Source organism: Vavraia culicis (assembly GCF_000192795.1).
Source record: "Vavraia culicis subsp. floridensis unplaced genomic scaffold supercont1.14, whole genome shotgun sequence".
Lineage (NCBI taxonomy): Eukaryota > Fungi > Microsporidia > Pleistophoridae > Vavraia > Vavraia culicis.
Genome location: NW_007360617.1, coordinates 1 through 26,863, shown reverse-complemented (window position 1 = coordinate 26,863; position 26,863 = coordinate 1). Strand labels below are relative to the sequence as shown.

The following is a 26,863-nucleotide window of genomic DNA, read 5'->3' as shown; positions in this document are numbered from 1 at the left end:
TATTCATATAATTTGTACTGGCACAGTACATTGTATCCACGCTTTACGTTCCTAACGTATTTACTTCTCCTTTTCATTCTCATCCTCTTTTCTACGCACCTCGTCAGTCTCAGCTGTAATACTTCACAACAACATCCTCTTTTCTACGCACCTCGTCAGTCTCAGCTGTAATACTTCACAACAACATCCTCTTTTCTACGCACCTCGTCAGTCTCAGCTGTAGTACTTCACAACAACATCCTCTTTTCTACGCTCCTCGTCAGTCTCAGCTGTAATACTTCACAACAACATCCTCTTTTCTACGCACCTCGTCAGTCTCAGCTGTAATACTTCACAACAACATCCTCTTTTCTACGCACCTCCTCAACCAGCAAATGCTCGTTTATTCTCCGCTTCAAACCCTCATTTCGTACCATCACCATTTCCAATTAATCAACAAAAAAGCATTTGCATTTTCTTCACCCCCCTATGCAGAAAAAACCTGTTTTGCGCGGTAGAATACACCAGCTTGCACTCATCATCTCCTTCATCTTCCTGATCCTGCATCTTCTATACTCGCTATTTACGCAGCTCCATCTAGGCACCCTGATAATACTTACCACCCAGTGCATCCTGTACGGCACATCCTCGTACTACCACCTCACGTCTTTCAAGCACACGCGTACCGAGCGGCTTGCACAGCGAATCGATCATATGTGCATATTTCTGTTCATCGCCAGCGTGCACTCAAGCATGGCACTTACCCTCAAGCTGATGCACACCAAGCTGATATTGATGACCACGTGGATGATATTCGTGCTGGGAGCGACCAAAATATTTCTGGTGGAGAAGGTGGTTGAGGCGATCGATGTTGCGCTGTACATCGTGCATGGAATGTCTATCACCTTGTTTTTGAAGTTTGAAAGCTTGAGAAGTGTTTATAGGATGGTGCTTTCTTTGGGAGGACTGCTTTATGTGCTGGGCGGTATCGTTTTTGGACTGGAGAAGCCTGATTTGGTGCCCGCTGTTTACGGGTACCACGAACTTTTCCATACGTTGACAGTGCTGGCCAACGTGTGCTTCTTGATACCGATCATCATGTTTTACGTATCGTGGTAGAGCCGTAAGTAAACGCAGTTAACTGGTGTATTCGTACAATAAGACGTGTTTACTTGTCCGTTCTTCGTATTGCTTGTACACCTCTTGGTGCGTAGAGTGTATTTCACATATTTTTATTTATTTAACGTAATTTACTGGCAACAGCAGATCAGCTACGGAGTATTAGCGCACCTAGCAATTGCGTTTCATCCTTTTTATTTTTGGCAGGGTAAAAATATTAATTTGTAAATTTATTGGTACTTTGTTCACGCTCGCTCATCCTCCGTTTCAACAGCGCAGATAGGTACACTTCCTACGGGCCAGCTATACTTGCTCTCTTGCGATGCCCACTTATTTACTACCCTTGCCAATCTCAGACCGTCAAACTGTCCTTTTCGTTATAATTCACATATGCGTAGTATTCACCCATCGTGTAGTACCCCCTATCATACCCCCTACCATTTATGGCCCCCTTTTTACCAACCCCTCATGGAATGTCCAATTTGTTTCACTCCAACCAATTTCATAGCACAGTACCAATGCAAACATAAATTCTGCTTGAAATGCATGACAAGGGTGCTCTTTCTGTTCGATGACTGCAAATGCATGGTGTGCAAACGTGAAAGTGGACGTATCGTGGTGAGGGAAGAAGAAGATCGTGAGGAAAGGATCATTGATAAGAACGATGGTTGTGGCACAGATGATAAGAACGATAGCTGTGCTGAGCACAGTACTATCAGACATGGCGGTGCGAAGTACGGTGCTATCCCTGCTAGGCCGTGTTTACCCAACGAGAACACGGAACACAAAAATGGTGGCACGTGTACCGCTCACAACGGTGTGCACGACAGATTGGAAATACGGTGCGCACAGGCACTGGAAGACGTAAAACAGCTGCTGCTCCAGAAATGCAACAAATGCCCGCAAACACTGCCATCATTCGCATCGCTGCGCGAGCACTACAAAGAAGCGCATGCGCTCGTTCTGTGCATGCTGTGCCAGAACAACAAGAAATTGTTCAGCAGCGAGTACGAAGCGTTTGCACCGCGAGAACTGGCGGTGCACAACCGGTACGGCGACAGGAACGTAGGGTTCAAAGGGCACGTGTACTGCCCGTTTTGTAAGGAGTACTGCTATGACGAGCGGAGTGCACACAAGCACGCGATAAAGCAGCACTTTCTGTGCACGCTGTGCGATGCAAACGGGCTGCGGAACCGTTTTTATAGGGACAGCAAGGATTTGCAGATGCACTCGTACAACCTGCACTACACGTGCTTTCTGTGCAGGAATAATTTGTATTTTTACAGGGGAGAGGTTGTTGTGCACCTTGGAGAGGTGCATGGTATAAGGAAGCGTATGGAGGAGATAGCGGTTAAGAAGGATAGCACGGTGTACTTTGATCCGTATGCTGAGAGGGGTGTTAAGAGGAGCAGCAGGATTGTGAACAGGGATGGTGGTGTGGATGATAGGACGAGTAGGGGTGATAGGACGAGTAGGGGTGATAGGACTAGTAGGGATGATAGGACTAGTAGGGGTGATAGCTCGGCTAGAACGGGTGGAAATGGAAATACTGTTAATAACGGCAGCGCCAGGGGTAGCAACCGCACTGACAGCTGTGCCAATTCCAACAACACTTCCTCTTTCGCTCCTCATCACGGCTCTGCCAGTGCCAACAAGCACAAATCATATTTTTATGAAAGTACGGATGGCAAAAAGATAAATTTGGAATTTGTGGAGCATAACACCAAGAACAAGGTGAAAAAGGGAGAGATCGATAAAATAGAGAATGATGTGGCATTTCCATCGTTTGGTACGGATGGGCAGGGCAGTGGTACGTGTGACGGACCGGAGTACCTCAATTTAAGTATCATAAGGAACGAAAGGATGAATGAGCATCGAAAGGTGCAATCGATACAGAAAATAGTAAAAGGTGCGAAGAGCAGGGAGGTGTACAACATTGTAAATGAGTACGAGCACAGAAAGATGAGCATAAGAGAGTGCTATGATAGCATGTGCATGCTGGTGAGCAAGAGAGAGGCATTCTTGGTGTTGGACACGCTTATAAAGATGGGGCTGATGGACAGGGATGAGAGAAAGGCGTTCGAGTGCATCAAGAAGGAATGCGAGTTTCCGTGTTTTAAGAAGGGGGAGGATAAGAGCGGTACGGCTAGTGTGGTAAGGAAGGATAGGGAGGTGAAAATGAAGTTTATGGTACTGAATTTGAAGGGCGGTAAGAAGAAGGATGCGGGTTGAGGGATGCAATGACTGGTGCGGTATTACGAGATGAAGCGTAATGCGTATGGTACAACAAGATGGTACTTTGAGCTGCACGTCAATGATTTAATGACGGAAGAACTGGTAGTACCAGACAAGTACTTACTAATGGGCACGGCCAAGTGGTGCCGTATAATACGCTTTAAACCAAGCAGTTTGTAATACCGGTAACATCCTCAAAGAGCGTTTATCTGAAGGAAACGTTAAAAATATTTGTTTTTACTATTTTTTTGGTGCTGCACTACGTTTTCCTTAACTTACCGTATTCGTAAAAAAAAGCTATTTCTACATTCTTAACACGTATTGCTGTCGTTCTGGCAGCGTATCGTAATTTAGCATTTTAACTATTTTTACGTCCTTTACCTGTACTGCTACGTTTTTGGCGTGTTCAGGTACGTAAATCCGTTCTTTTTTCTAAAAAGCGTTCTAATACCGGTAAATGTACGAGCAGTTTGTTATTTTTGACCGCGTGTCCGTGCTGTTCTATGTTTGTTCACGCTTACCATTTACGCACCAATTCGATCGCAAAGAAATAGGGCATGCTCATACGCATCCATCCGATCAACACCGCCTAGATCGCATACCCTTCCTTGCATACACCGGGTCAGCTGTCACTCCTTTCGATATTCCATCATCAATTCAAAAAAATTTGCACCCACCCCCAATGATAGAAAAGTCGCTCGTGCTCCTCAAGCCCGATGCCATAAAAAGGCGCTTAATAGGCACAATCATATCAAGATACGAACAGAAGGGCCTTTACATCCACAGACTAAAACTGCTCCAACCATCGTATGAGTTGGTGGCCGAGCACTACGCCGAGCACAAATCTAAGTCGTTCTACAAAAAAATGGTAGAATATTTGAGCAGTAATACGGTAGTTGCGATGGTGGTGGCAGGTGAGGATGCGGTGGCAGCCGTTCGTAAGTTGAACGGTGTGACCGATCCGTTGAATGCCGAGTTGGGGAGTATTAGGGGTGATTATGGGATGTGCGTGGGTAGGAATGTAGTGCATGGCAGCGAGAGTGTGGAGGCCGGGGAGTGTGAGGTTAGGTTGTGGTTTGGCGAGGATGATGGGGAGGTTGATGTGTTTGATGCTCAGAATATTTATGAGGAAGATTAGTGAGTGCGTGGTGGGCAGAGTGTTATGGCTTAGGATTGAGGACGTACGATTTTTGCTTTGTGAGAAACTGTGTGGCTAGGGAATTTCATGATGAATAAAAAGCATGTTGAAGAATTTGTTGCAATGGGTGGTTCTAAGGACATTCTTGTAAATGTTCTTGGAGAAGAAATTAGAATAGGTTTTAACAAGAGTACGTTATTTATCACCTCATACATCGTGTCATAGCACGAAAAGGTTTTCTCTGATTTGCTGGCCCTTGGTTCATAAAGGGATCGGACTGATTCTTCCCACAATACATCGTGTCATAGCACAAAAAAGTTTTTATAATATGTTTATTTGCATACTCTCATCCACAAACTGGTTGAAATGTGATCAAAGTCTATAAATTAGTAAGCTGTCCGCTGTGTGATAGTTCGTTTTCTAGGGCTACTCCAACCAATGTTACCTCAACTAACAAACCACAATATTTTTCTTGAAATAATTGCGAAAGGCTTATATGTGGCGAGATTGCGCATAAATGGTAACCATGTCACATGCAGCATTCCGGTTCTGTCATAAGATTTATCTTGTTCAATAGTGCGATTCATAATTTAAAGTGGGCCATTGATTTCCAGGCATACTTACTACGCTGAGCTGGCTGAGGTGCACCGTACAACCACAGTGCCGATCACCTATGTTAATCTTTGATCGAGAACCATTGCATGGCAACGATGCAGAGCACTAGCTATCGCAGCGAATACACAACTGTGCTATGTAATCAGAACAGCCGTATTACGGCGTATCCTAGGATGAAGGTTCTTCCTTACATATTGATGATCTCTTTGATCGCCTTTTCATCAAATGTTGATTTAAGCTGCTCTATAAAATTATCGCTCTCCTTCGCCTTGGCAATAACGGGTGCTTTTTTCTCCTTCGGCTCCTCTTTCGCCATCTTCTCAATTATCACTGGTGCAGGATGCTTATTCACCACTTCTTTGATCTTTTCCTTTTCAATCACAATTTTCCTCCGCTTTGTGAGTGGCTGCTCTTCGCTCTCGCTCTCCTCGTTCTCAATCAGCTTTTTGGCATCAATCAGCATGAAATGCTGGCTCTTCGATTTGGTGCACGGTGCGAAGATGAACTGCTCTTTGAAATACGTGACGCAGAGATTGTCGTTTTTAAGTTGAAAGTGCCGTTCAGATACTTCGTGGATGCATGCTTGGTGAATTTGGTTGGTTTCGTCTTTCTCCATGGATGAGTCGCTTTCGATGTGGTAAAGTTCCTGGTAAGGGCGGCGACGTGACTTTTTTTGGCGTGTTGGTGCATCGGATGTATTTGAGGATGCATTCGTGAGTGGATCAGACAATGCGTTTTGGGACTTTCGCGTGAGTGAATCGATTAATGGAGATTTTTGTTCTCTTTGGTAGATTTCAGGCAACGATACGTCTCGTTGGTATGGATCGGGTGATGGTGCCTTCAGCTCTCTTTGGTATGGATCGGGTGATGGTGCCATCAGCTCTCTTTGGTAAGGATCAGGTGATGGTGCCATCAGCCCTCTTTGGTATGGATCGGGTGGTAGACCGCCATGTTCCCCTGAATATGGATCTGGTAACGGCCCCATAGGCATTTTTTGACGAGGATCAGACAAGGGCCCTGCAGGACCTCGCGTATACAAATCTGCCATGCGTGTGATAGCGCCGTTTTCAACATTGCCGTCTCCCTGTCCTGAATAGGCTGCCATATTAAGCCCAGAGACATATGCCGGCTGTTTATTGAGCAGGTTTTCTGTGATAGAGGGACTGCCATTATTTAGGATATTCTTATTGCCATTCATGCCGAACGAGTCCGTTCCCTCGTACGGGCCCTTCTTGAACATATTCGCAAGTTTGTTAGATCCCTGTTTCGGCCCACTACCCATCCCCGCAAAGAAACTCGCGCTGTTAGCCGCTTTGGCACCTGTGTTTTCTTTGTTTACCTCCTTATGCTCACCTTTACTACCCACGAACGAGAAGTTAAACGGAGAAAAATTCGTAGAATTACCTGTCGTACTCTCCTTCGTAGTTCCCTTACCTTCACCATCCGACTTATCCCTGCTAACGAACTCCATTTTCGTGTGTTTAAAGGCAGCAACTGCCTCCATCTTTTCATCCACACTAATATCCGCCTTATGACCCTTTACCGTAATGTCCTCGGCAGCCAGTCCCATCGAGAAGTAGCTGCGTGACCGATAAAAGTACACCACTCTATTCTTGATGATCACACCGTTGCGGTTTAATTCGTCCTTAGTGGTAGGCTTCAGCTCGAGGTTCAGTATTTTATCTTCCGATAACCCCACCAGTGAATCAGGCTCAGTGCGCAATTTGAGAACGCGTAATGTGTTGATGGAAAGAATGAACTGTAAAACGAACATATTTGGCAATGATAGGATGCTTTAGGCAGTTTTGTGCGTGTGTGATGTTCTGAAACGTATGTGTTTTACTTTGTGATTGCTGGTATTGGAGATGTGCTTGTTACGGGTGAGTGATTGTTTTTATACGTTCATTAAGCATCTACATAATTAGGTCACGTGTTTTTGGCAATTTATTTTGTTTGAAGAGGACCCTCTAGCACGGTTGTGAAAAATCATTATTTACCATGCATGATAAGTAAGTCTTTTTTCTCAAAGATATTTGTTTATCGCCATACCATATCATCCAGAACGCATGCTTTTCCGGTATTCCATCTAATTAATTGCAGCGTACCACCCCGATGCAACGTGTACATAACCTCACGGAATGACTTGAGATCTGCTATAAACACTCGCGATGCAAATATTTGGCCAACCAAACAGTGATAAGGCTTATTTGAACAGATGTTAAAGCTGTTCTCATGAATAAAATGAGGCTGAAAAAACAAAATGGAGCTAAACACAGTCATTGTTGCCATACCGGCACGAAGAAACATTCTAATATAGTATTGCGGTGATGCGCTCCAATAGTATCTTGAACAGCGTCTATAACAAGTGCTAAGAAATTTAATGAACCGGTTATTCGTACTAACCGCCATATTTAGAGCACGTCACGCATCCTACGATAAGAAAGTGTTACAACGTATGCAGCTCTCATGTTCTGTTAGACACTTAGTATTTAAGCACGCTTTTAAGGCACGCGCATAGCTGTTCATGAGAACGTAACAATTTAAAGCAATTGATATGCTCTTTTGATGCACAACACCGAATGGATCGAATTGGTTTGCCTCAGTGCTAAAATGTTTTACGTTTTTGATCAGGAATTTTTGTTTATTTGTTTCGTATCGTGCGATCTGTACGAGTTGAAGTGGATTGATTGCGAGTATCGGGGTAGAGAGGGTGCTTATCAGAATGAGAAGAACATTTGCTGTGTTTGGAATATTCCACCGTGAAGAAGTGTCTGTGCCATATTACTACATCTCATCAGAAAACCGTATTTTGTTCTAACACCATTTATAATGATAGTTTTTCCTTAGAGATGGGCAAATTATCAATTACTAGGAATGATGCATTTGTTGCTGAAGTACGTTTATTTATCTTCTCATATCAGCGCACTCAGACACACCTTTCTGGTCATGCAAGGAATGATGTACCTGTTCAAATGTGCATACACCAATCAAACGGATAGATTGTTTTACTTGCTCATCATGTGATACATACGTACCACCATGAAGCAACATCACTAACCAGGAGAAATCAGCGAAACAATCTCTTATGTTCTGAAAATACGTTTCAAAGAACGATCTTGTCATAAAACAGTGAGCAGGCCATTGAATCATAGCATGTTCATTAATCATCTTGCCTCCAGCACTATCCCACTTCCCGTTCTGCCGCTTCAAAATGCACTTTTGCAAATATTTTATACTTTCGGTTTATCGCATTCAAAGCAATTCCAAGCATTGAACAGAATCTAATTTACTTAGCCCTTGCTCATTCTCGGTACTACAATGCTGCACACACGACCACACATCTACAAATCCATGCGCTTTCACTCCACGGATAATATTTGGGTAGACACGCGTGGCTTGACCGTAAACTCAACGACCAACAACAAGTCATGCATAACAGGCAGTGCAGTAAAGGGCAACATTTACTTTGAGGTGCTCGTTAACAAGCCACATGTAAGAATAGGCCTGGCACCAAAAGATCATAAATTGTACGGCCCGCTTGGTTTGGAAGATTCATACGCATTTGGCAGTTCAAAGGGCTACAAGTACCATAAAGGTGTCCGTAACGCGTATGCACACAAGTTTGGTGCCGATGATGTGATTAGTGTGTTGAAAGTTGAGCACTTCCTTAAATTCTTTGTTAATGGTGTTGATCTAGGCATCGCATATCATGATTTGTATGGTAAGGAGTATTTCCCTGCACTGAGCTTTTACGATGGTGGATCTGTGACTGTTAATTTTGGGCCGTGTTTTGCGTATGATAATGTGATTAGGTACGAGGCAATGGTTTAGTTAATGGTTGAGTGCGATAGCGTAATTAGATTATCATTGAGAACGGAAAATTTGTTTAATGTTGATATGGTAGAGACAACCTTTGGAATATGTGAATTAACTTATACGTTTAATATTGCATATGTGTAGGGATTATTGTGACGTATTTGTGTATGACAATGTGATCAGATTGGCGTTTAAGACTGGCTGCGCTTACATCTCATGACATGACCGTATTTGTAGAGTTTAAATTTGTTGGTGTATAAAGTGAGGTATGCGCTAAAAATGTACAAATAATTTATTTAAGCAATACTTTGCGTTCTATGCACCTTCTTCAGCATTGCCTTCTGTCTCTCTTGCTTTTTCCTTACCATTATTACCCGCAGTGCGCTCTTCTGTTCCCTTACCCGTATCCCCTGCCTCGTCACCAGCACCTTTCTCAGTCTCTTCACCAGCACCTTTCTCGGTCTCTTCGCCAGCACCTTCCTCGGTCTCTTCACCAGCACCTTCCTCGGTCTCTTCACCAGCACCTTTCTCAGTCTCTTCGCCAGTAGGATTCGCGCCCTGTTCCTCACCAGGTTGCACAACATATATGCGGTAACCTGGCACTGTGCTGCCCTCCTGTGCATCCTCATCTGCAGTTTCATCCTCAGATTGCCCACCTAACCAAGAATCTTCTTTGTTATTATCCGAACCACCGCTTGTCATAGTAAGAGTCCCAGAAGAGGAGTCCTCCTCTGACCCTTCATCCGACAGACAGTACCAAACTATAGCAGGAACAACTATCAGGAGAACACAGGCCACTGCAATAACAATAATGGTTAAACATTTCATGGAATGTAAAAAAGAACAGTATTTATATTTTTTGTGAAGCGCACGTGCAAATAGCCGTAAACCTGCAAATCACAAGTCAACTACGAATATTTGCAAATAATTCGAAGAAACGGTTCAATCAAGAAATCACCGTGTCAACAAAATGCACCCTTTCACGTTGCCCCTTTTAGAAGGGCGCATATGATTCGATTACTGATCATCATGGAAGTATAATTTACTGCCAATGAAAGCATGTTCGAGGATGCGTATCATGTGTGCAACACCCAGCATGTTGTATAATGAATAATAAATTTATTTGTCGTTTCATTTATGGCTGGTTGTTATACAATTGATGAAAAATAGTTTTGCTGAGCCGATTACGCTTTTTAACCTCGTTACATTGTCGTATACAATCGTGTATTTGATTTGTGTTGGAAGTAAAATCAAAATTATGCTTTGAACAGGCGTATTGTGCTAAGCGCATCAGCTTGTTCAAAAGGGGAATACATCAGATAAAATATGATGAACATTTCAGGTCTACAACGAGTACCTGATTAATCAGTACCGTATAAAACGTGTTAAAAAGTTTGAGCCTGATACAGACAGGATATCAGTTATGATACTCAGCACGGACATCAGTGGTAAAATAAAACGGTAAAATTTTTTATTGATCGTACTGTAGAACATGTACGTTATGTGGATATCGCATTTAATACGTGCTTTATGTTGAGATTAGCGAGTGATTATTTTACTTGCAATACATTTTGGAATGGTGCTGATTCTGCAGGGGAGAGCATACTTTCGTATTATGATTGGTTAATGGCATTGATCAATACCGTGATAGATACTTTAATTAGAGGTGTTTTTGCTCTTTTATCGCTTTAATTAAATATTACGTAGCCAGTTACCTTAATTTGTTGTTAACGTCTGTTCAGAACGCGTACTAAACTGTTGGTATTGGGCATACCTTCTTAAAAAAGTAAGTTGAGGGTTTTCTACTAAAATTATGCTCTGAGGAATACTTTTAATGGTTGAAACTAGTAGTGCGGTAATATAAATAAAATAAATTACGTGGCACATTGCAATTGATGTTGATGGAGGAGACGGACGAATAATTTTAATGTTGTTGAATGGGGATGTGTGAATTCAGAAGTATAAACCAGACATTTAGAATAACACATGCTTTTGAAAAAGCGTCATCTATTTGCTTAATACTATGATTTGAGGGCCTATGTGCTGCAAAAATAGAAATGCTGTTCAGTACCGGCAAAATAACATTTTATGAATCGTTTTACCCACCGCTTGGTTATGCCATATTTATAATGCTAGTGTGTTGTTCTATTGGTTTGTATTAAGACCTTCTATAGATTTATTATTTCTCCAATTCTTGCAGGATTATTTTGGTAAATTTCAGCTTCAGGTTAATTCTAAACATCATCCATTAATTACCTCGTGTCAGGTTTCTCTTCCTCAGGCTTGTTCTCTTCTGCCCTTTCATCATCAGCTTTCTCCTCATCAGCCTTCTCTTTCTCAGGCTTGTTCTCTTCTGCCTTTTCATCATCAGCCTTCTCTTTCTCAGGCTTGTTCTCTTCTGCCTTTTCATCATCAGCCTTCTCTTTCTCAGACTTGTTCTCTTCTGCCTTTTCATCATCAGCCTTCTCCTCATCAGCTTTCTCCTCATCAGCTTTCTCCTCATCAGCCTTCTCTTCTTCAGGCTTGTTCTCTTCTGCCTTTTCACCTTCAGCTTTCTCCTCATCAGCCTTCTCTTCCTCAGCCTTCTCTTCTTCAGGCTTGTTCTCTTCTGCCTTTTCACCTTCAGCTTTCTCCTCATCAGCCTTCTCTTCCTCAGGCTTGTTCTCTTCTACTTTCTCACCATTAGCTTTCTCTATTGAATTTCCATTACTAGGTTTACCATTACACGGCACTTCACCATCTTGAATACTTTTTCCGGAATTGACTTCACCGGAATTAATCGGACATGTTCCTTTTGTACCCTGATTAGCACCACATGGCTTGTTTTCACTCGGTTTATTTTCAGTAGGTTTATTTTCGCCAGGCTTGTTTTCACCCGGTTCATTTTCACCCGGTTTATTTTCGCCAGGTTTGTTTTCAGTAGGGTTGTTTTCGCCGGGTTTATTTTCACCCGGTTTACTTTCGCCAGGCTTGTTTTCATCGGGTTTATTTGCCTCCGGTTTATTTTCGCCAGGCTTGTTTTCACCCGGTTCATTTTCAGCAGGCTTGTTTTCATCGGGTTTATTTGCCTCCGGTTTATTTTCGCCAGGCTTGTTTTCACCCGGTTTATTTTCAGCAGGCTTGTTTTCGCCGGGTTTATTTTCACCCGGTTTATTTTCGCCAGGTTTGTTTTCAGTAGGGTTGTTTTCGCCAGGTTTGTTTTCAGTAGGGTTGTTTTCGCCGGGTTTATTTTCAGCAGGCTTGTTTTCAGCAGGCTTGTTTTCAGCAGGCTTGTTTTCATCGGGTTTATTTTCACCCGGTTTACTTTCGCCAGGCTTGTTTTCACCCGGTTCATTTTCAGCAGGCTTGTTTTCATCGGGTTTATTTGCCTCCGGTTTATTTTCGCCAGGCTTGTTTTCACCCGGTTTATTTTCAGCAGGCTTGTTTTCATCGGGTTTATTTTCACCCGGTTTACTTTCGCCAGGCTTGTTTTCAGTAGGCTTGTTTTCAGCGGGGTTGTTTTCGCCAGGTTGACCCTCATCAAACCATTCTGCTTCCTCTATCGTATCAGGCTTTTCTGGACTTTCATTGTCATCATTAGTTGCTTTACCCGGTCCACTGTTCTTGCCATTACCAGCATTCTTTCCTTTGGATAACAATCCAGGATCTATAGAATCACTATCATCACTTTTCTTATTCTTTAACAATAAAGGAATACCAATAGCCAAAAGCATAAACAATCCCAATAATAATAAAGCTAACAAAGGAATTAAAAACATACTTTCTTTTCACATTCCATATTTATAGTTTTATATATTTTACAGCACCCAATAATTTTTGCTTTAATTAATTTTGATAACCTGTCTTGTAACTTACAATAGAAGAAAAACCAATCGTATTTGCAGTCAATTATCGTTGACAGACATACAATGTCATGGTCTAATCACGTGGAACCATAAACTATTCATCAACTCTTTACCACATGACAAATCATTAACACATGATGATCCAAAAACTAATACAATATCGCAATGCCATGCCATATGGCAGTATTTAAACCCTTTGTTCACAACGTCCTTTCCAGCAATTTGATATCATACGATTCACAATAAGCCAAAATGATTATAAAAGCGTTCATCCAGACAATTTACGATAACTCCACACTATGTTTGTTTTTAACCTAACACTTATCGTATTTTTTACTCAGCAAATCGCTAAAATCGCTAATTCCATATGTCGAAGATTTTCTATTCGATTATGGGATGTGGTACAAGTATTCAGGGCAGATACTCCCAACTAAAACGAATTGTAAAATTTACATTGCAAAAGAGTAACAAATAAATTACACGGTATTATTACTTCTAACACATAATACACGTGGATCAGGAATATTATGGTGGAAGTAAATAACTATTTTATTCAGTTGACTAGAACATGAAAAAGCGTGCCTTTCATCTGATGTGCGTATCAAGCGGTCATTCGCACTACGTGTCATAGTTATCAGTTCCACAAGCTCACCTGTCAAAATACGTCTCAGACGTTTTGTTATTATAAGCTGGTTCACATCAGTGATCCCCTAATATTTCATAAAATCTATCTGTGATATTAACAAAGTGTAGCTTGCCATGCTAATGTGGCATAACCGAGCAAATGGCCAACATAAAATGACACCATCCTAATCTCCTTCATCTCATGAAAAATACTAATTTATTGTTCACATGTATGGTTTTCTCCTTACGAGCGACCATGAGGACAGCAAATACATTCACAAGGTGATGGTGACTTGTTCAATTTACGAGGTTTTTCCTTTTCTGCTTTCTTGTTGCTATTTTCGACAGATTTTGAAGGGTCCTTTTCATCCGCATCTTTTAGTTTAATTTTACCATCATCTGGTTGTTCCTTATTTTGACTGTTGCCGTCATCTTCTTCTTTTACATTGTCTTTATTCTCACCGTCGTTTTCATTTCCATTTTCTTTCCCTTTGTTTTTCTTTTTCTGTTTATTCTCATCTAGTGGTTGCTTACCTTCACCTTCATTTTTATTGGGAGATTCGTCTTTTTTACCGTTTTTGTTTGCATTGCGGTTGTTCTTATCTTTCTCTTTTGCTGGCACGTCTCCCTTCATTTTATCTGCTTCACTGTTCTTATCTTTCTCTTTTGCTGGCACATCTCCCTTCATTTTATCTGCTTCACTGTTCTTATCTTTCTCTTTTGCTGGCACATCTCCCTTCATTTTATCTCCTTCGCTGTTCTTATCTTTACCGTTAATATCACTCTCTCCAGGCTCTGGATGCTTTTCCGGTTTGTTAAGATTTCTTTTCTGGTTGTTATCTTTGTCAGTTTGTTTTTTTGATTGTGCTTTGTTAGTATTTTGTTGTTGATTGCTACTATCTGGCGAGTTTTTGGAATCATCAGGTGTTTGCTTCTTGCCAGGCTTTAGAGAACCATCCGGTGATTTTTCACCCAATTCTGGGGTTCTATTAAGAGGTTTTACGCTCTCATTGTTTCGATTGTGACTTGGTAAATCCTTCTGTCGAGGATTCTTTTGTGTGTTAGATGGTGTTTGATTTGGTGACTTTGGCGATTTATTCCGCAAATTTGTTGATTGGTTTTTATCAGTATCGTTTTTTTGTGAAGTCGAGTGTTGCGGGTTTTTCGGAGTAGAATCAGGTCGTTGTGGACTTGAAGGATTTGGCTTTTGTCCTGGGCCTGGTTGTTGTTGCGGGTTTTTCGGAGTAGAATCAGGTCGTTGTGGACTTGAAGGATTTGGCTTTTGTCCTGGGCCTGGCTGTTTTTGTGGACTTGAAGGACTAGGCTTTTGTCCTGGGCCTGGCTGTTTTTGTGGACTTGAAGGATTTGGCTTTTGTCCTGGGCCTGGCTGTTGTTGCGGGTTTTTCGGAGTAGAACCAGGTTGTTGTGGACTTGAAGGACTAGGCTTTTGTCCTGGGCCTGGCTGTTTTTGTGGACTAGAAGGGTTTGGCTTTTGTCCTGGGCCTGGCTGTTGTTGCTGGTTTTTCGGAGTAGAACCAGGTTGTTGTGGGTTTGGCTGTTGTTGCCGGTTTTTTGGTTGTTTTGCATTATTTTTGTTCTTCTGTGAGCTTGGACGTCTTGACGACGGATCAGATTGCTTTAGTTCATCCATTGCTGTTTGTTTTTCCAGATTATGTTTTTCGTCTGGTTTAGCGTTTGGATGTGAATTTTCATCGACACTTTTATCAGAATTATTCTCGTCAGTTTGACCGTTTTCATCTCTCTTGGAGGGATAATTTGGTGCATCCGAATTATTTTCAGTAGGTCGATTGTTTCCTTCTTTTTTAGCAGGGTCATCTGGTGCATCCGTGTCGCCGTCAGGATTTTGTAAATCACCATCTGCCTTTGTGGGGTCATCTGGTGCATCCGTGTCGCCGTCAGGATTTTGTAAATCACCATCTGCCTTTGTGGGGTCATCTGGTGTATCCGTATCGCCATCAGGATTTTGGTCACTGTTTGGCTTTGCATCTTTACTGGGATTGTCTTTGTTTTTCATCATATCGAGCAATTTTGGTCCTGCAATAGCTGTAAACAAGCCAATAGCAGCCAGCATAGCAAGAACAAGGAGAAGCAAAAGCATATATCATTTTCAACATTCGGTATTTATATCTTATATAGGAGGCAATATCAGCATATATTTGTACTTGATATGCGTGTCTACTATTGAGATGTAAAGACGTGGTAGTTCTGAGTCATATTAAGATATAAACGAGTTTTACGCATCAATTCCTGATAACAGGTCGAAATAAAATGTAAATGCAGTGATTGATGGTGTTTACATCTGCTGTGTCAATAATATTGATCAAACGTTACACCCCTTTATTTCATATTAACAGCATGATTGCTTCAATATCGCTCATTTGTTTTATTGCTATTGCAATCTAAGGAGAGCATATTTCTTAATATTGACATGTAGAGGTAACACTTTGAGGATATTCTAGCTGTTAACAAATAGCATTCTCTGCAACTAATTCGAAACATACCAAATATTTTTTATAAACACCATATTTACATTTTTCGTCGAGTCAATTCCAATTCCAGTATCCTATATTTTCACACCATGCATCACTTAAGTTTTCCATTTGCGATTTCAACAATTTTTACCAACTTCCCACTTTAAATATTCCTAAGCACATATTTATATTCTTGACACACTCCTTAAACGTTCCTATTTACTCATACCTTGCTTGTCAGGACTGCTTCTGATCGCGGAATGTAAGCTGTTGTTGGTCACCTCACTAACATACACCCGTCCGATATCTGCATGAAATTAAATTTACTAACTAACAAGTCGTTTCTTACATTAAAACACATTCCCGTCATACTCCCCGTTCTAAGCTGAAAGATTTTTACTGTAATCCTGCCACCTAAAAATACATGAAAAGTACTATGATTATATTCTTTTTATTCTAATTCTGCTATAAAGCATTTCTATGTCGGTTTTAAGGCAAATTATTTCCTATTTGGATATTTCTGTGCTGGTTAGGGGTCCTCTGCTGGCATGAAGTGGTAATAGCTCTACACCTATATCATTCAATACGATTCTTCTCATTACGATCCTGTTACAACCATTGAGGTTGGCAACGATTGGTTCGTGTACACGCCACATCAAAGCCATCTTGACAATATAAAGAATTCTAGTATGTCCATTTCCATAACGGTTTATGATCACTCCCAAAAAAAGTAATGAATATTTCGCAAAATGCTGACATGTGTGCGTTTGTGTCCTTCATTATTGCATGGCTGATAAACACAGAGATTGTGTCAGAAAATAAGTGAATGTAACAACGAATAAGTGTTCGTGTCAAGGACTGAGCGATCGCGCCATCAAAATATCAAAATTATCTACCGTCATTATACGAGAAAAGCGCGAATTGAATAAGTGGTCTCTGCCAAGTAGACTTACAAACAGCCACGTCTCAGGTTGTAGTTCATTTCGTACACAAAGCGCTATAAAAAAGACTTTAAATCACATTATGACATGGTTATATCACACATATTTGTTCGAACATCCCACCATTCTGAACTATGTTTTACCATCAACACAGAAAGGAAGTGTAAATGATCGCATCTGAACACGAAAACCGTGATTAACGGACAAGCACACATGATATGCCTGTCCGTACCAAAGGAGGTTTGATTTCAATAAAGGATGGCGAATTAGCAAGGAACATAGTTAAAAAACCAATCAAATACGATTTTTTGATGATTATTTTGTATGGCAGATGATACCCCATTTCAAATTAACAATCTGTTTTTTGCTGGGTCTATGCTTGGTCTGTGATGTACCCGTGTGTAGAAGTATTTATGGGATTTAATGTATGAAAGATAAATAAACGATTTTTAATAAAAAATTTATTTACGTTCTCAGCTCTTTTATGAGTATGGTTTGTAAATTAATGGGAAAATAGTTCAGAAATACTCCTTGATAAACGCACCATAGCAGATTATAAATCTTGGTGGCTGGTATACCATATATTAAGGGTAACGATCAATGTGCCATCTTGCAGATTCTTCCCAGGGTTACATACGCTTTATGAGTTATTCCATCACCACCATAGATCGGATTGCCGCTCTATTGTAAATGTGCCACGTTCTGTTCCTTTTGTAAACCCCTTTTAAATTGCTGTTCTGCACGTATTTGGTACCAAGATAAATGAGTGGTGCGAAATAAACTGTTACAGAGCATAGGGCTGTTGTGCTACGATGGACCATGAAACATGTACTTTAAACGTATCACGGCTGCAGTTTACTTCTTGTTCCTCTGCACTTATTCATACTCATGGTTGTGGTAGGATCCGTTGAGTAAACACACTGAGAAACTTTCTCATGTCGTTACGGCTTGCTCGCTAAGCACCGTTAACAAGGATTCAACGCAGTAACTGATTGGTGTTAACGATAACCGCTATCATTTATGCTTTATTTTTGTGCTCTGAGGCTGAAAAACACGGCTAAACGACGTAGGTCATTTTTTGTGATATGAATCAGAAAACGTTCTATCATGTGAAATAATACCAGATTAGACAGCGCATACGCGGATGACCGTGAAGATGCATCAGAATAAACATGGTTCCGTGCACCAGGTCGTTTACAAACCTATCAACCGCTAGACATTGAAATGTCAGTATGGATGGACATATATCACAGAGCACCCGTTCACCATCCAGAGTTGTGATCCTAAGCATCTGCCTACGATCCAAAGCTATGGCCCAGGCTGTAAATAACCTCACCTTCAAGCAATTCATGCGCTAATCTAAGCCTATACTCGTACAAATCCTTACTACCGAAAGACATGTGCGTCCCAAAGATTCGGTTCCTTGCATACAAACAGACAAAGAGTCCACAGTCATAACCGTTGCACTGTCTCGGATATTTCCTTGCAACCATTACGTACTTTACGGTCTTCAGATTTTTGGCCGCACGTTCACACTCCAAGTACTCGATGATGTCGAGTACCGTGCGATTATCAGCATACAGCGAGTCATAGTACTCTACCTCTCTGCTGTTAACATCTATGCTAATGAACACCCAATGGTTATTTTGATGTACAGGAATGAAGATGTAGTCATTTAAGAATATATTTTCATCTTTCGTATACTTCTGCACCCATTTAATACCCCTCGCCTTCAACGATGTGTAGAAATACGTTGAAAATACGTACACGTTTGTTCCAAAGGTAGCAGCGTATATTTTTACCAGATTAAAATAAAAATTAATTATTTTATCGTTAAACCACTGGTTCGTCAGTAAAATGCAGTACTCTTCCGCTCCTACATCCATGTGATCCTTTACCACACGCTTGTTTATATTCCTATGGATGTACTTCATCAGTTTTGTTCGATTTGTGAACCATGGATTGTTCATGTGTCGGGGCCAGGATTATTTTATCCCTCAATTACGAATTGAGGCGAATCAGTGCTAAGGCACAGCGGTGACGAAGGAGGGTAAAACAGAGAATAGGAAAATGTGTAGCATTTGAAGTTGATTAAGGATGTATAGGATGGCCACGTTACGTGCACATATTTCCAAAGATATCAGTAAATTAGCAACAAAGGTGTTTATTGGTAATGTATATTTCATGCGGTAGTGCATTCCTTAATCATCGTAGTTTTACTCGCTTTTCATTCTTAAAAATGATCAGTCCTGGTTTTACGAATGGAATGGAATTTTGTGGAATACGCTAATTGATTGGTTTGTAGCAACACATACTCGTGGATCTATATGGCTTGGTTCTTATAACGAGGAGACGTTGTTTACAAACAGTTCTATTCAAGTATACCATGAAATAGTTGTGGTATATCCTATATGAATCAGAGGTGGACACATAAACACCTCTTGTAAGGTCTGGTTGTACAGAAGAGCCAGTTTACCAAAAATAAATTGACATTTTTACACGAACTGAAGATTTACTACTCGTGTAGTAAATCTTATTCGAATAGAATGGCAGTGATAAGTGAATCAATTTCATGGCATACAATGGTGTTATTCAGTATTGATGAAGTGTGAAAAACATTTAGCCTATAACTAGTTATTGAATAGCTTACAAAGCGCAGCAATTTCGTTCAAACGTAGGGATAGGATGAATATTTGAGCAAAGGAAAGCATAGAATTGATCGCAGACCACCAGCATGTACAAAAATGCTTTTGGTGTCGGATGGTGGTGTAATGTACTGATACATCTCAGAAAGGTGGCATGTTAGGCTTGAGATAACCCACATTCCAAAACAAAATATTGAATGCATGTTGTTTGGATAGAAGGTAGCAATCACATCTAAGATTCCGCGCCACTCACCGTAGTTGTTGTGTTTATCGTTCTTTGTGCACCGGGTCATTATCTGTATGATAGCCAATTACAACGTAGAGCGGGTAGCCTTTTCATACAAATGTACGATAATTGAAGACAACAAGTTCGATAAAATGATCATTTAGCACACTTATTTGTATTTTACTCTTTGATTCCATCTTATCGGTCAGGTCTAACTATTTTGTTCACTTGTCAATGAAGAAAACTCGAATGTACCGTCATTTCAGACCAGCGAAGCACACTGAAAAATATACTGGAAAAACAACAACGACAAACAACTGTTATTACACCATCAGATGAAATTCTATCTCTCAGTCTTTTCCTCAGGATTTCAAATACACAACTGGTCTTGGCTTATAGAAGTGGTCACGCATTCGCAACAAACAGTATGAGGCGCCCTTGCCTTACTGTTGGCTAGGCCAGTAGTGAATATTTAAATTGAAAATACTGAAGCTGCAAGACGCGAGGGAGTGTTTGATGAGTTCTAACTTTTTTCATAGCCATAAAAATATTTTTATAACCCGTAGGAGAAACTGTAATGAAAATTTTTGGTTAAAGTATCCTTCGCTGGTGTTGGGAATGCTTTTTTGTAAAATAATATCCATCAAACTGAGTTTATTTAGGTGTTGCTAGTATGGCAAGATAAATAAATTACTTTTAGCAAAAGATTGTCTAAAAGACAATAATGCACAAATTGGCATAAAGACACCGTGAGAATAAAATTTTTTAGAGAATTCGGGTTTATTTAAGGAAGAGTTTTTCATCGCTTACACACATCTAATAGTTTTTTTGTGTTACAAAATGGGATTTCTATAAATTTGTGATCCAAAATTGTTCTAATGACAGAAAAAGCATATTACCAAATTAGAATCCACAAAATATAAAAAGGGAGCATTTATGGTGAGGTTATAATGGATCTAGACTGGAATAACATCGATATCGAAGTTGTTAATCGTAATAAGAGGTACAAGCAAAAAAGAATAAAATTGATATCTGATGCCTGTGGACATGCTGAACAGGGTTTATTAGCAATCATGGGACCGAGCGGAAGTGGAAAATCGACATTGATAAAGGCATTGGCCGGTAGAGTACCCAGAGGTGCTGCATCTACCGGTGTAGTAACTCTGAATGGCGTCGAAAGAGACATTAAAACATGGAGAAATCTGATTGGATACGTTGACCAGGATGATGCCGTCTATGAAACGTTGACTGCACGCGAAACCGTCAAGTATGCAGCTTGGTTCAAACTGAAGGATAAAAGTATTGATGTGGATAAAAAGGTGGAAGAACTGTTCAACAAACTTGCTATTACGCACATTCTGGATTGTAAAATGGTAAATCTTTCTGGTGGAGAACGAAAGAGGGTGATGATAGCGATTGAACTAGTGACTGATCCCAAGTTGATATTTTTGGATGAACCCACAAGTGGGTTAGATAATGCCTCGACACTAAAAATCATTACATTGCTCAAAGAACTAACCACAGAGGGGCGAACCGTTCTATTCACCATACACCAGCCTGACGATATGGTAACTGATGAATTTGACAGAATTTTGTTGCTGTCGCAAGGCAGGACTGTTTACCTCGGCAAAATGGCTGAGTGCGAAAGGCATTTGGTATCGAACGGGTTCACAATAAATGAAGGAGAATCTTTCTCAACTTTTGCGATGAGAGTGCTAGATGTTGAACCAGGAGTGTACCAGGAAATGGACGAAACGAATAGATTAACTGTCATGGCAAACGAGGTCAAAGACCGATTTGGATTTTCTCAAGAAGAAAAGTCTGTGAAGAAATCCAATGATAACTATGTCAACATCAGACCTTGTGTTCAGCAGATCAAACTGTTGCTCCGGAGAAGATGCAAGCTGGAATTGACAGCGAAGAAAAATGTAATTATGACGATTATTCTGATCTTGGTTCTGGCATTAGCTGCTTTTATTGCAAGATACATAGCAAATAACATGTGGAAACAGAAAGATGAAATGATGGAAGTTTGGAATTTACCAAAAACAGACAGCCGCTTTACTGATATACAAAATGATTATGTGAAGCATCGCGTCATGCTCATTCTCTGCATTTTTGCAGGTGGGTCAGCAGCACTAATTCCCCTGATGGCGGGTGCAGCGTTTGGTTTTGAACATACGAACGTAAAGAGGGAAATAGCAGCCAATACATATTCGATGACATCATACTACTTTTCCGTGTTTATCTTTGAATATGTGAGGCATTTACCATTTTTCATTGCTTCAATGATCATAATGAAGATAATATTCGGAAAGTTACTGAACATAACAGCTATCCTAACCTTCTTACTCATATACATGGTTTCGCTCGCGGCGTATCTTTTTGATGGTTCAGCTTTGAAAGATTCAAAAAGATCAGTTGTAATTATCATTACAAGTTTTACCGGTAACGTCATCCCGTATTATCTTGCTCTGGTCAACGGGCGAGTCATGACGCAATACGGCAAATGGTTGTTAACAATATATTTGCTGAATCTGTGTCCTAACCATTTGGTAGGCCACTGTCCCTATGTACTTCATCTGAACAAGTTTATCAGTGATTACCCGCAATTAGTAGATAGCAATTACGAAAGTCCACCCACAAACCGAGAAAATGATTATAGAGGGCTTTTAAGAGAGTATAGGCGGTTGTTGATCAGATATGAGCTCTCTATGCATTGGAGCTATGCCTTTTGCGCACTTTTACTGGTGCTGTACACCATATTGTGTATCGTTCGCATTTCTTTTTATTTGAGACCAAGTTGTCGCATGCGGCTCAATAAATGACGTTATTTTTCAGGCATCATGTGTTTCTCACCTAATAAATGGTTTGACGATGATGTGCAACGTTGGCAGTAAAGCAGTAATATGGAACTCTGCTTTCAGCAGTCGATAGGCAGCGTAAATGGATCTGCACAGAAACGTATTATTGAAGACTCACCGTTTCGAAATATAGAATGTGCTGAAAAACGGGTTCTTCTGAGAGCATATTTTCGGTTTAAGACTTAATGATTGAAATAATTAATAAATAAGTTACCATTACAACTTAGAAATAGCTAAAGCGTCGAATAGCGAATATTGGAAAACAATAAACAAATTCAGCCCAGCTATCGAACCGTCAAATGCATTTCTTTGAACCGAGAAACGGTTGAGAATGACAGTTTGCGGATAAATAAGCCTTTAAAAGGCATCAGAACGATTCACTTAGTTAAAACTCAGCAATTTAAAGTAGTCCAATCTATCACACATGTGAAATGAATAAAAGATAATGATTTATCATTTATTAACCACATAACAAACTTTCTGATGGACATCTTTTTTTGCCTTGTTAAAATGGCCACACATGCGACAAATTTACACGGGTACAACGAACGAGTTGCGCACATTTTTATCATGAAATGATTGATGTGCGTGCAAAATACAAAGCGACTATCATCCGGTGCGGAAGAGCAGCCTGGACACTCTTACGATGCGGTAACTCAATAAAATTTGGAGGCAACACAAAGACAGGTGCATGGATACAGCAGTGCCGTAAAATGTAGACAGGGTCAAGGTGCTGATTTTACAACATAGTATTGTGCTCGATAAGGTACAAGGAGGTAATGATTTGATTTCGATCATATAACTTTGTTGGCTCTGGTCTCCAACAACCAAATTTCTATTCTACAACATCATAAAATGTTTTATCGGCCTGTTGTGATAGTTATGTTTTGACATTATGCTAGCATTTTACACACTGTAACTCAAAACACTCATATCGCTTTGTACATGTCATAGGATCATGACAAAAAAAAAAATAGTGCCTGGTACAATGGTTTAACTATGATGTCTAGCAATTATTCTATAGCTCAATACGAAATGTTAGCGATTACTTGCATCAAGCAGATGAAGAATTCCTTATCATGTCATCTTCAAAGAAGACAGCGTAGACACACAGCGTCATTATGGATAAAAACGTTTTCAAAAATATAAATATGAGCATACTGTAAGACACATGAATATGCTCTTTATATTCGTTTGTTTTGCTGCCTGCTCTTCTGCTCCTTTAAAGTACAATTACGGAAATGAAAATGTTGGTTTGAATTATATGCCGGATATTGGTTTATGGTATAAGATCGTGAAACATGCCGATGGAAGAGAGTTGTTTTATGCAGACGATGACTTGTTGGGGTGGGCTCGCAAGAATTCCGATGGGGAATATGATAGCTGTACTCTAAGAGTAAGTGGTGGTATTTCTGGTGATTACTTCCTTTTTTACGGTCACATCTTGGGCTGGGTGTCGCGTGATAAAACATCAAAATTGGTGGATTTAGCCAAAGTTGTTGATTTCGGGCATACGAGTCTCGTTCCTCGTTCGTATAAACCCGAAGATGCCAAAGAATCGGATGATAAGTTTCGTGTCGAAACAATAACAAAGGAATGTTTTAAACAGCGGGCAGAATGGCTAAGTTACTTTTATGCGACCACAATCCGTGATCTAAGGGCTGGGCGCCTGATCGGCCAGATGTCGGAAAGTGAGCATAAACAGCTGAAAAAAATGGAAATTAAAGTACATAAACATGTCGATAAAGATCTTGTTGAAACGATTGAGCGATGTATATTTCAATAAAAGATTGATTATTAGTTGATTTGGTTTGGGTAGTTTGCGTTATGTGGTACAGGCTCTTCTTCGGAAAGATGATTCTCTGTTGTTAGCGTGTGGTATAGGCAGGATGGCGCGTTTTGGTGCTATTTGTACTGCTGTCTACAGATGGAGCGATTGTGCATAGTTAATTGGGTGGGATAGGTTGGTGCTTTTTCGCTCATCCGTGATGAAGGCGGGGTTGTGGGACCGGGTGGACATAGGTATTTAATTGTTTAGCGATTAGCAGACTTTACGGCTTTGTGTCTCATGCTTAGGGTTAGGGGTGAATTTCATGACATCCCATCTTCGTAAATTTCTGAAGAAGCAGACGGCACAGATAAGTCATTATAAGCGGTTAATAGTTTATGAAGTTAAATCTTAGCGACTGTTTCACATTGGCAGGCAATAGCTTTTTTTGCTAAAAGGGTCATATGGTGGTAAATAAACATACTGTAAAGAAATAGTGTGATACCAAGCTCAATATTAGCTGCTGGTCGTTTTAGCTGGAGAGGCTGCATTCAGTCGCAACTACTCGATCATAGAGTGGGATGTAAATCTAACAGACTCTATACTTGCACCTTCAATAACGATGGTATATGAGTATGGCGAAACAATGTCAAAATCGGATTTGATGTGATTGTGAACGATGGATATGCGATATGTGAAACAGCGAATGTATTAGGTGTAGTTGTATTCCTTTTGCGAGCAGATGAGAGAAACATTGCAATAGAAGATTGAAAGTTTTGGCAGAAAAATAAAGTTGCAACCAGCATATTAGAAATCAGCAGAAGCGTAAATAAACCTGTGTCTAACAGCATCAAATGTAGGATAAAACAAGAGAGTCACACATCAGAATAAAAGAGTACGAAAGAGAAGATCATGTCGAAATTGGTAAGGAAACAATAAAACACATCTCTTAGTATGTATTCGGAAATGTTACTTTTACTTAACTGTTTCTGATGTTAACCAGGCATCACATCTGCGCACTCGTTGGGGATCCTTCAACAGATAATATCTGATGAAGCTGTATGTATCCCGTGCTTTGAACAACATGAGCAGAGGATTCTGTTCATCCAACTTGCTGATCTGGTCACATATTTCACTTTTCAGTTTCTGGTATTCTGCCACCTTAGGTATTTTTGGATTGAAAATCATTTCAATGCTTTTCTTCAGCACAGATTTGAAACTCTTGGGATGCTGAAAAACCATTTCCAGACATATTCTGTTTTTGTTTATGTAGTTGATGCCCATCTTCTTATCCCAAGCATCCAATGATTTAGCATGTGAAAACCTAAATTTGGTGAAAAAAGGTGTGAATGTCAAAAACAAAAGATCATAAAAGCTCTGTAACATGCCATTTTCTACATCAAAACATGATAGTGTATTCATATAAAGGTATGAATATTCAAGTTGTGATAACAACTGATATTTGCTTACATGATTGCTATTGACACGTAACAAAAGAAGGAGATTAGAAAGTAGAACATCCCTCGTGAAAGAGCGGTAGCATACCATCGTAAGAATAGTTTCTCGCTTAGAATTCGATAAATGAGCAATTTCATTGTTTAAAGTTTTCAGCTTGGATACAATAGTTTCAATTCTGCTAACGATGTAAATAATAAAGATCCTGTAGCGAATATATACTCTTGGATTGAGAGCACAGAAGTTTTCTAACCACTTGCACAAACAGACAAATTCGGGAAACAACAGGCATTTTTCACGGACCCTTGTGTCGTGAAATAGATGCAGCGAAGTAAAGAACAAACCCGTCAGAGTATGTGAAAAAGGATTACAATTTTGAAATGGTCGTAAAGCTCTGCATTTGAACTCAGTACATATATAATAGAATTCGCGCACTTCGCTAACTGTAATTTCATTTGTACTCGCCGCATTTGCATAATCTTTTATATTAATAGAGATAGCAAGTAAATAGAAAAAGTCACGGATATTTTTATCATATGTGCTCTTTGTTGCTCGCGCAAATATTGCATCAAATAGCTTTTTCATTTCTCTAACCCTTAATAGTATTATGATATGTCTCTTTCATGTGCTCGCTAATTGCATCAACAATGTTCTTACTTTCGCTCTTTCTTTTTTTAACCTGGCTTAGTCTTTTTCGTGATTCCAAAGTCATCGCAGTGAACTTCATGAGCACTGCCTTCAACTCTACAAAATGGTTGTTTATGGCACTATCATCACAGTGTAACAGCATTCTTCTGATATTTTCTAATTTGCTTAGTTCATGTTTATTCCAGATGAAATCAATCACTTTAAATAGTTTGCTAGTGCTGGGCCGATCATTATTGATATCTTGAAACATGTATTCATGTGTTTGTTTGTAGTGTTGCAGATAGCTTATCGATCCGTGATAGGTATTTTGAGATTCATTTCTCCGAAGACATGTGCTAGTTGCTTCGCTATCATCAGGATTATCCACATCAACTGGATTTATCAAATCAGCCATATTTCTAGCATAATTTTGCAGTGTGCCGTCAGAATCGCTGCAATGCATCATTTTTATTG

The 26,863-nt window shown here is 40.1% G+C and overlaps 12 protein-coding genes across 12 annotated transcripts; 6 read left to right on the top strand and 6 right to left on the bottom strand.

Annotated features, from left to right (window-relative positions):
* Positions 1-468: 468 nt before the first annotated feature.
* On the top strand, positions 469-1,128 carry VCUG_01005 (hemolysin III family channel protein; the record flags this gene model as incomplete). Its single annotated transcript, XM_008075834.1, has 1 exon — positions 469-1,128. The coding sequence occupies one exon, from the start codon at positions 469-471 to the stop codon at positions 1,096-1,098; it is 630 nt and encodes a 209-aa protein (XP_008074025.1). The 3' UTR covers positions 1,099-1,128.
* A 409-nt stretch (positions 1,129-1,537) lies between these two features.
* On the top strand, positions 1,538-3,574 carry VCUG_01004 (uncharacterized protein). The gene has a single exon (XM_008075833.1). The coding sequence runs from the start codon at positions 1,567-1,569 to the stop codon at positions 3,328-3,330; it is 1,764 nt and encodes a 587-aa protein (XP_008074024.1). The 5' UTR covers positions 1,538-1,566; the 3' UTR covers positions 3,331-3,574.
* Positions 3,575-4,015: 441 nt separating this feature from the next.
* Positions 4,016-4,585, top strand: VCUG_01003 (uncharacterized protein; the record flags this gene model as incomplete). The annotated part of the gene is made up of 1 exon (XM_008075832.1): positions 4,016-4,585. The coding sequence occupies one exon, from the start codon at positions 4,016-4,018 to the stop codon at positions 4,469-4,471; it is 456 nt and encodes a 151-aa protein (XP_008074023.1). The 3' UTR covers positions 4,472-4,585.
* A 246-nt stretch (positions 4,586-4,831) lies between these two features.
* Positions 4,832-6,860, bottom strand: VCUG_01002 (uncharacterized protein; the record flags this gene model as incomplete). The annotated part of the gene is made up of 1 exon (XM_008075831.1): positions 4,832-6,860. The coding sequence occupies one exon, from the start codon at positions 6,858-6,860 to the stop codon at positions 5,274-5,276; it is 1,587 nt and encodes a 528-aa protein (XP_008074022.1). The 3' UTR covers positions 4,832-5,273.
* Positions 6,765-10,105, top strand: VCUG_01001 (uncharacterized protein). The gene has a single exon (XM_008075830.1). It carries the CDS (start codon positions 8,405-8,407, stop codon positions 8,915-8,917), a length of 513 nt encoding a protein of 170 aa, XP_008074021.1. The 5' UTR covers positions 6,765-8,404; the 3' UTR covers positions 8,918-10,105.
* VCUG_01000 (uncharacterized protein) lies at positions 9,218-9,730 on the bottom strand (the record flags this gene model as incomplete). Its single annotated transcript, XM_008075829.1, has 1 exon — positions 9,218-9,730. One exon carries the CDS (start codon positions 9,728-9,730, stop codon positions 9,218-9,220), a length of 513 nt encoding a protein of 170 aa, XP_008074020.1.
* Positions 10,106-10,719: 614 nt separating the features above from the next.
* VCUG_00999 (uncharacterized protein) lies at positions 10,720-12,660 on the bottom strand (the record flags this gene model as incomplete). Its single annotated transcript, XM_008075828.1, has 1 exon — positions 10,720-12,660. One exon carries the CDS (start codon positions 12,658-12,660, stop codon positions 11,155-11,157), a length of 1,506 nt encoding a protein of 501 aa, XP_008074019.1. The 3' UTR covers positions 10,720-11,154.
* A 955-nt stretch (positions 12,661-13,615) lies between these two features.
* Positions 13,616-15,406, bottom strand: VCUG_00998 (uncharacterized protein; the record flags this gene model as incomplete). The annotated part of the gene is made up of 1 exon (XM_008075822.1): positions 13,616-15,406. The coding sequence occupies one exon, from the start codon at positions 15,404-15,406 to the stop codon at positions 13,616-13,618; it is 1,791 nt and encodes a 596-aa protein (XP_008074013.1).
* A 2,503-nt stretch (positions 15,407-17,909) lies between these two features.
* VCUG_00996 (uncharacterized protein) lies at positions 17,910-18,774 on the bottom strand (the record flags this gene model as incomplete). The annotated part of the gene is made up of 1 exon (XM_008075827.1): positions 17,910-18,774. The coding sequence occupies one exon, from the start codon at positions 18,772-18,774 to the stop codon at positions 18,100-18,102; it is 675 nt and encodes a 224-aa protein (XP_008074018.1). The 3' UTR covers positions 17,910-18,099.
* A 1,815-nt stretch (positions 18,775-20,589) lies between these two features.
* Positions 20,590-22,955, top strand: VCUG_00995 (uncharacterized protein). The gene has a single exon (XM_008075826.1). It carries the CDS (start codon positions 20,626-20,628, stop codon positions 22,501-22,503), a length of 1,878 nt encoding a protein of 625 aa, XP_008074017.1. The 5' UTR covers positions 20,590-20,625; the 3' UTR covers positions 22,504-22,955.
* Positions 22,956-22,974: 19 nt separating this feature from the next.
* Positions 22,975-24,325, top strand: VCUG_00994 (uncharacterized protein; the record flags this gene model as incomplete). Its single annotated transcript, XM_008075825.1, has 1 exon — positions 22,975-24,325. The coding sequence occupies exon 1, from the start codon at positions 23,711-23,713 to the stop codon at positions 24,323-24,325; it is 615 nt and encodes a 204-aa protein (XP_008074016.1). The 5' UTR covers positions 22,975-23,710.
* A 2,026-nt stretch (positions 24,326-26,351) lies between these two features.
* VCUG_00993 (uncharacterized protein) lies at positions 26,352-26,863 on the bottom strand (the record flags this gene model as incomplete). Its single annotated transcript, XM_008075824.1, has 1 exon — positions 26,352-26,863. A coding segment is annotated over one exon (512 nt), but the record flags the coding sequence as incomplete, so codon positions are not given.